The sequence below is a fragment of the Lynx rufus genome, unplaced genomic scaffold (assembly GCF_022079265.1).
Source record: "Lynx rufus isolate CCGP_SWC_20201006 ecotype Redwood Valley unplaced genomic scaffold, mLynRuf1.p SCAF_3, whole genome shotgun sequence".
In the NCBI taxonomy this organism is placed as follows: domain Eukaryota; kingdom Metazoa; phylum Chordata; class Mammalia; order Carnivora; family Felidae; genus Lynx; species Lynx rufus.
Window position 1 is genome coordinate 195734889 of NW_025814845.1, and position 8177 is coordinate 195743065.

General features: G+C 53.7%; 1 protein-coding gene across 1 annotated transcript; it reads left to right on the forward strand.

Annotated features, from left to right (window-relative positions):
• Positions 1-2112: 2112 nt before the first annotated feature.
• LOC124520771 (ubiquitin carboxyl-terminal hydrolase 17-like protein 6) lies at positions 2113-3720 on the forward strand. Its single transcript, XM_047091842.1, has one exon. It carries the CDS (start codon positions 2113-2115, stop codon positions 3718-3720), a length of 1608 nt encoding a protein of 535 aa, XP_046947798.1.
• The last annotated feature ends 4457 nt before the right edge of the window (positions 3721-8177 follow it).

Here is an 8177-nt window from a genome sequence, read left to right on the forward strand (position 1 = left end):
GATGAGAAAGACATTCCACAGATAGATACTAGAGAGGGGAAGGAGACACGAGAGTTAGGAGATAGACACATAGAGTGATGAGCGATTGATGAGAGAGGACAGAGAATTAGGTGGTCAAAGGGTTCTTTGGAAGCAATTCTGCAGGCCTCTTTGCCCACGTGGCAGGTGGCCGGGGCTGAGGCGACAGAAGCAAGGGGGTGTTCGTGGAGTCTGAAGACGGGCGGGCTCCAGACCCGGGGAGAATGGACTTGTCGGGGCCAGGCACTCAGACAGGAGCAGGTGTCTCGTCTTGGGACAGGGGTCAGCTTTTTGCTCCAGGAAGGTCTGGAATGGACTGGCTCAAGTCACTACGTTCAATAGGGCAACTTGCTTTGCTCAGACCAGTCACGTGAGAGTTCCTAGCAGCTAACACCGTCCAGTGAAAACACAACCGGTTTTCTAGGAGGAGATGACAACCAAAGGGAGAGATGATTCCTTGCAGAAACAGGTCCAAACTTGGCGCCTGCCAACGGATATTTGAAGAACAGGGAAAGGTGTGCTTGTGCCCTGGCCTGGCTCGCCCCCCTCCTCTGCCCACTCTCTGGTAGATTCTCCTTGGGGTGTGGTCCTGAGAGTGGCAGGCGCCAGGCTGGCCCGGTGGAGCACGGCCTGGACGTGAGGCCGGGCCAACTGAGGGCGGAGAGCATTGGGATGAGGTGTGGGCATGGGTGTGGCAGGGGTAAGGATGCTGCGGGTAAGGGTGGGGCCGTGGTCCGGTCCCATGCAGTGAGGCCAGGCAGAGGCTGACGGAAGCCGTGGGTGGGGCTGGCGGGCACCAGGCAGGGAGAGGGCCGTGTCTTGAGGCTGTGGTCACAAGAGTCTGAAGACTCCTTTTGTGCATCCCATTGGGTGTCCTCCTTGGCCCCTTGCCCCTTTCCTTCCCCTCACCTGAGGGAGACACCTCACGTGCTCGCAGCCTTTTCCTCCCAGTCGGTGACCCCGAGGAGGTGACTGTTTCATTGAGGATCCTCTCTCCCTCTCTCTCTGTCTCTCCCTGGCTTGTCCACATGAGCGCTCTCTCTCGCTCTCTGCCTCTCTCTGTCTCTCTCTGTCTCTCTCTGTCTCTCTCAAAATAAATCAATTAACATGTTAAAAGTGAAAAACAAACAAACATTAGAGAAGAAATCACAATGTCGGCAGACCTGGTCAGTTCTGAAATCTGGTCTAGAGATACTGACACATTAAAGCCACGGTTTCCACGAGGGGACATCGGTCCATGCATGTCTAAATTCCAATGTCAAACCGTCTATAAACGTCACAAATCCACAACAAACATGTCCTGAACCACGGGAACCTATACCTACCTTGCTATGTGATTTGCTAGTAATACCAGTGACAATTTGGCAAATGATGGGTTTAGGATTTGTTCTCCTATTGGGAAGGGAGCTACAAAATGAAGAAAGCATTTACAAAGCCCGAAACCAGGCAAAGGATATTTCTTGGGACAATTTCTCGGCCACCCCTTGGGAGACAGACATGTTGCAAAGGACCTTCATGATAGTTGTATACACAGATCCCATGGAGACAGTTCAGGAGTGTTAGAATCAAATCCATGGACAGTAATCATTCCAGAATAATTTGCTGGTGTCACATACATTCTGGCTGACGGAGAGGAGGTGCTCCTACATGATACCAGAGCTCAATTGGTGCAATGATCTCCATAGCCTAAAAAATTCATGGCCGTCATTCCTCGACACTTTGTGTTATCTAAGAGCAAAGTGGATACTCAAAAAAGGATTCCCTCTAGGTTGGAAATGCTCAAGTCCGTGTGTCCAGAGAGGGAGCAATGGAAATGAGGGAGGTGGAGAAAGTGGTGAAACGTGTGTGTGTGTGCCTCTTGAGGAGGGAGGGGCAGGAGGAAGGCTGGGCTGAGTCGTCTGTCTGCAGAAGAGTGACCACACCCTAAGACCCTTCATCCAACTGCAGCTGGTAGCTGATTGGATGACGTGGTCCTAGTCAGGTGGGTGGGGCGAGCTTTACGAGGGCTGAGGAGAGGGCCACAGCCATCATTCTGAGACTGGCCTCCTGAGAGAAGCATCGCTCTGCAACGTGAGGCTCCACGTTTCAGGAGACATGGAGACGCCCTCTTCCCACTGCCGAGAGGAGACTCAGTTCCATGTCTTTCCAAACCTCAAACCTAGCGGATCAAATACGGGTGGTGCTGAAGGCCACGGAGGACCCACTCTGCCTGAGAAGCCGGCACCGTCATCGCACACACCCTGCGACCTGCCTAACGGTTGGGCTCCCACGTCGACAGGTCTGCCCCCCGCAGAGAAACCTGTGAGTTGGAGGAGACCTTCTGCGGTTGGGGCTGGCCTGCAGAACCTGGGGAACACGTGCTATGCGAATGCGGCCCTGCAGTGTCTGACCTACACACCACCCCTCGCCAGCTACATGCTGTCCCAGGAGCACTCGCGAAGCTGTGGGAGGCAGCCATTGTGCGTGCTGTGTGCTCTGCAGGCTCACGTGACCCGGGCCCTCTGCCGTCCGGGAGACGTGATCCGGCCTCCGCCAAAACTGCTCGCGGCCTTCCACACACACAGGCAGGAGGATGCCCATGAGTTTCTGATGTTCACTCTGGATGCTATGCAGCAAGCGTGTTTGCGTGAGGACAAGGCTTCAGAGCCTCAGGCTCAGGACGCCACCCTCATCCGGCAAATCTTTGGGGGGTACTGGAGGTCTCAAATCCAGTGTCTCCACTGCCAGGGTGTCTCCAGCACTTTGGACCCTTACCTGGACATTAGCCTGGACATCAGGGCAGCTCAGAGTGTGAGCCAAGCTTTGCAACACTTGGTGAAGCCCGAACAGTTGGATGGTGAAAATGCCTATCGCTGTAGTACTTGTCTCGACAAGGTACCTGCTTCCAAGACGTTGACTTTGCACACTTGCTCCAAGGTCCTGATGCTGGTATTGAAACGATTCTGCCATGTCACGGGCAGCAAACTGGCTAAGGAAGTGCAATATCCTGAGCGCCTTGACATGCGACGCTACGTGTCTGGGCAGAACGGGGGGTCGCTGACTTATGTGCTCTATGCCGTGCTGGTGCACGCGGGCTGGAATTGTCACAGCGGACATTACTTCTGTTACATCAAAGCTGGGAACGGCCAGTGGTACAAGATGGATGATGCGAAGGTGACCGCCAGTGACGCGACGTCTGCCCTGAGCCAACACGCCTATGTCCTCTTTTACGTCCAGAAGAGTGAATCGGAAAGAGACCGTGCGAGTGAGCCAGGTGCTGGGGAATCCACATCCCTCCAGGCTGACCACGCAGGCACGGCTGCGGCCCAAGGGGGGCCTGAAACCGACCCCAACATCGAGGTGCCACAATTGGAGGATCACGGGGAAGAGACACCACTGCCAGCAATCACGTTAGACCAGTGGAGATTGCTCCAAGAAAGCCACCGTCCCAAGTCTGAACTCAACCTCAGGAAACTAGAATTTGCTCTTCCCCCCGACGCAGTCCTAATTCACCAGTCCAAATACAGAGACGAGATGGGAAAGGATCACCGTGAACCAAACATCCACCGGCTCAACAGTTCAGCCAGGGACATCCCACCTCAGAGGGCAACGGCCATTAACCAAGTCCCTTGTCTCACCGGCAGAGCCAGAGCTACCAAGAGGAAGAACAAGAAGGGACAGAGGTCTCAGGAAGCAGTCCAGGGATCCCACTACAGGCTTTGAGATACATGCCTGCCCACGTGCACACTCACTACTCACTCACTCACAGTCCCTTGTAGGCCACGTTTTGTGTGTTGTAGGTGGGTGTGATCGGGACATGCGGAGGGACCATGAATCTGGCTGTATTCGTGGGGTATGGCGTTCCAGTTGACCTGGAGAATCCTGAGCTTTAAGGCTGGCTGGCTGCAATGATGTTACTGGAGAGGTGTGGATTATGCTGGGTATTTGGAAGGCTTCTCCCCTCCGTCAGCACCGAGGATCATCGGGCACTCTCAGAGCCTGAAAGGGTCAGAGGAAGTGGCCAATGAGGCATGAAGGTGGAAACAAGGCAGAGCACCGGGAGTCCTTGTGAAAATGCCTGGGACTCACGGTCCCATCATCCCATTCCCTACTCTCTGTGTATTGGTAAAGGACATGTGCCCAAACATGTGCGTGTGGGGACTCTCGGTGATATCCAAACATGCGCCGGCAGGGGAAGGAGTTTGAAACAATCTCAGTGCTTCCACACGGAGGAGTGGCAAATGACCAGGAAACTGGAAGAACTCTAGCTCTACGTGGGAGCAGACAGCCTTTTCAGGAATGTCTTGTGTCGGAAGGAGAGGAGCAGAAGGAAACACTAATTCATAACTGTGCAAAGTGTTTCCTCGTATACATAATATATTTTGTAAAGTCTCCACATGTTCATGTGAACGTTGGCTAATTGCCTGGCAATGGCAAGGAGCAACTAAATGCTTATGTCTCTGGAGACGGGTGGGTGGAGCCTTCCTGGCCCATGTTCATTAGATGAGGTTCCCTGAACAATCCCCCTCCCATGAGGCTGCAGAGCAAATGGGGGAAAGGAACCTTCTTCCACCTCTTCTTGCTGAGCCACCAAGCAGCTCTACCTTGTTCCGCAGAGTTGACCACCATCCCCCCATCGGACAGTCTCCTCCACAAGGGAGGAGGCTCAGGGATTTCTGCTCAGTTGCATTGCAATCTTGGTCCTCGGTTGTACACCTCAGAAAATCAGTCTCACGTGGACACCGAGGCAACAATGTGGTATTTCAGGTCAGGGTATGGATGGATGCTCTCAGTCACACCTGTATTTCTTAGGAGCGAGACTCACTAAATACACCGTTGAATGGGAGTTAGTGCATGATCCTTCAATTCCCCCTAGGGGAGGGGGGCCATATAGGAGATCTCTGGTCGTTTGCCAATGGCACTGACAGGGTAAAGCCTGTTGTTGCTGTTGTTGTGGTGGTGGTGGTGGTGGTGGTTTACAGTCTGCATTAAACATACACATCACACGTAGTGGGAACTCATGTCAGTATGTGAATTTTGTACAGGAAATCATATTGAATTCTGGGTGTTCAAATATCATAGCCGATAGAGGAAAAACACTTTTTCTTAATCTACTTTTAAAATTTATTGGTCTGTTGTTTTCATGTTTTAAACATGAAGTAAAATGTTTAAATAAACAGAGAGGGACACACACACAGAACAGAGACAGAGTGTGAGCATGGGAGGGGGAGAGAGTGAGAGACACAGAACCAAAAGCAGCTCCAGGCTCTGAGCTGTCAGCACAGAGCCCAACGTGGAGCTCAACCCCACGAACCATGAGATCCTGACCTGAGCTGAGGTTGGACACTCAACCGACTGAGGCACCCAGTCCCCCCTCCACTTTCCAAATTTAAATCAAATTGAGTTAACAGTGAGTGTAGTCTTGGTTTCAGGGGTGGAATGTAGGGCTTCGTCCCTTACATGAAACACCCGCTGCTAACCCCCACAGGGGCCCTCCATAACGCCCGTTGCAAATGGAGCCCACCCACTCCTCCCCTCTAGCAACCCTCACTTTCTTCTCTACACTGAAGGGTTCTCCTGGGGCACGTGGGTGTCTCAGCCGGTTCGGACTCTCATTCAGTCAGCTCATGATCTCAGGGTTTGAGACTTCAAGCCCCGTGTCCGGCGCTCTGATGACAGCTCAGAGCCTGGAGCCTGCTCTGGATTCTGTGTGCATGCCTCTCTCCGCCACTCCCCTGGTCATGCGCTCTCTCGCTCTCTCTCTCTCTCTCTCTCTCAGATAAAGAGAAAACAAAATTTTTTGAAGAGTCTCCTATGGCTTGCCTCCCGCTGTGAGTTTATCTCATGTTATTTATTCTTCGCTTGCCCTAGGTTCTTCTGTTTTGTTTTTCATTCCACAGATGAGTGATGACATGGCACTTTCGCAGTGAAAGAGTTCGACAGGGCTAGCTGGATGTTAGCGCTCAAAAGACATGCACACGTGACATCTATCTTTCCTGTGGATTTGATTCTAAAGTGGGCAGAATCGTGGGTAAAATGCAAACAGTGTATGTGCAACTGAGCCACCAAGGGAAAAGCCACAGAAAATAACCACGCTAGGTCATCCTGTAGAAATTTTGGGATCCAACTTTCTCTTCCTGGATTAAAACCTGTATATCACTCACACACACACACACACACACACACGCACACACGGACAATATTTGATCTGGATCTCAAGACGGCTCCATAAGCATCCAGTCAGCTCCCCAGATGCCTATGACCAGCTCTTCCTGGGTGGCCGTGTGTCACGTGTTCCACCCACACATGATGAAGTCCACACCCCTGGCTCTGCAATCCGTGGGGGAGGTCACAAGAGGGAGTCTTGCCACACTGCTCTCTGTCCAGCAGGGGGCGCCGCTGGCCAGCACGGGCATTGCCTAGACTCCCAGGAGGACCTGGCATTGGGCACTTGCTCAGGCTGGCAGGTCGGAGTCTCCGTGCCTCGCACTGCAGCCTGAGCATTTCGTGGGGCATCAAGGCGACCATGAACAATTACAGAAGGTCTGGTGGGTCTAGGATTCCCTCCTTGTGACTTAACTTTGGCCGTGCCGGACCCTGGACTCTGAGCTACAATTGACAACCTTGAGCTGCTCGGGCCACTGGTGACGATCTATTTTCCAGACATTCCAGTTAAACATAAATAAAACATAAATCCAGTTAAGTCAAGACATTCAATTTTAAAAACTGTTGACAATGAGCAAAGAAGATTGCATAGGGGAAAACCAGGAGGTGGCCTCACGTGCGGTGATGTGGGAGCAATCACGGCAATAGGAACAGCGTTATTTGGTCTCGCCAAATCCAGCCAGCCTAATCTGGATTTGTCACGGAAAGCTTAATTCAGAGCTGTCACCCTGCAATTCGTAAGCGTATTCATGACGATCCAGAAAAGGCAGTGTGGGGGGAGGGGCCAAGATGGCAGAAGAGCATGGAAGTTTTTTTTGCGTCTTGCATCCATAAAATGCAGCCACATCAACACAAAAGCATCCTGCACACCTCGAAAACTGATCTGAGGATTCACGCCACAGGTTGCCCAACCTGAACCCCAGAACTCAGTGGGGACGCGGCGCAGAGAGGTGAACTGGGGAAGAGAGAAGCCACAGAGGGCAGGGAGCTGTTTTTGCCTGCAGAGAGAGGACGGAGGAGACAGGGGCAGAATATGGGGAAAGCAATCCCCTCGCCCTCCCCTCCCCCCGCCAAAAGCAGCTGGGGAGAAAGTGGAAATGTGGAAAGAGCCACAGGCACTGAACCAAAACGGGAGGAAGGAGGAAGGAGCGGGTTTAAATTCCATGAAGACGGTACAAACAGGGGGAGAGCAGAGTGCGAACCTCCGCATCTGATACCTGGCGGTGCTCTGGTCGGAAGGGCGAATCCCCGAGAGCAGAGTGAAGACTGGGGGTGTGGAGGAGGGGTGTCTGGAACCACACGGAGAAAAGCGGTTCCCCTGCTGCGAGGACACGAGGTCGAGTCTGTGTGGCCACCCCAGCCGACCCCAGAGGTGCCAGCAGACCCCGGACAACAGCCACATTCGCTGGTGCTGGAACAAGGTCGTTAAGGGGGAAGCCCGGTACCAGAAGTGTGTGGTGATTGTCCGTAATCCTCGAAACGCTGCTGCTCCACCATCGCGTGAACGTTCTCGGGCGCAGGCTGGCACCCAGCCGCAGTCTCTGGGCATCGGCAGCGGCACGGTGTTGCCAACGTTCCTGGGTGCGGCCGGCACCCGGCCACTGCTCGCTGAGACCCTGACGCAGAGGATCTGAGCAGGTCTCAGCCTGCTCAGGCCCTCAGAAGTGAGGGGTCGGGAAACACAGCCGCCTGGGAGGTAAATCCCAGGAGGGAGGTGTCTCCTGGCAACCTGACGGCTGGGCCACGGACAGTGTCAAAGCGGCGAGTGGACAGAAGCCGGAGACAAAGGACGGGGGTAGGATTGCTGATCGCAGACAGCCGAGTTCAGATACTACAGACTGGGCACCTGAGCGACGCCGAGGTCTCCGCTCCCGCGCATGCGCATATGCACCTCCAAGCGCCCCAGCAATCCGCGCTTGTAGGCTAGCTGCGCCATCTAGTGGAGAACACAGCCGTGACACTTAGCACCGCCCAACTGGGCCAACCTGGCTCTTCAGGAACCCAAGTGTCTCCGC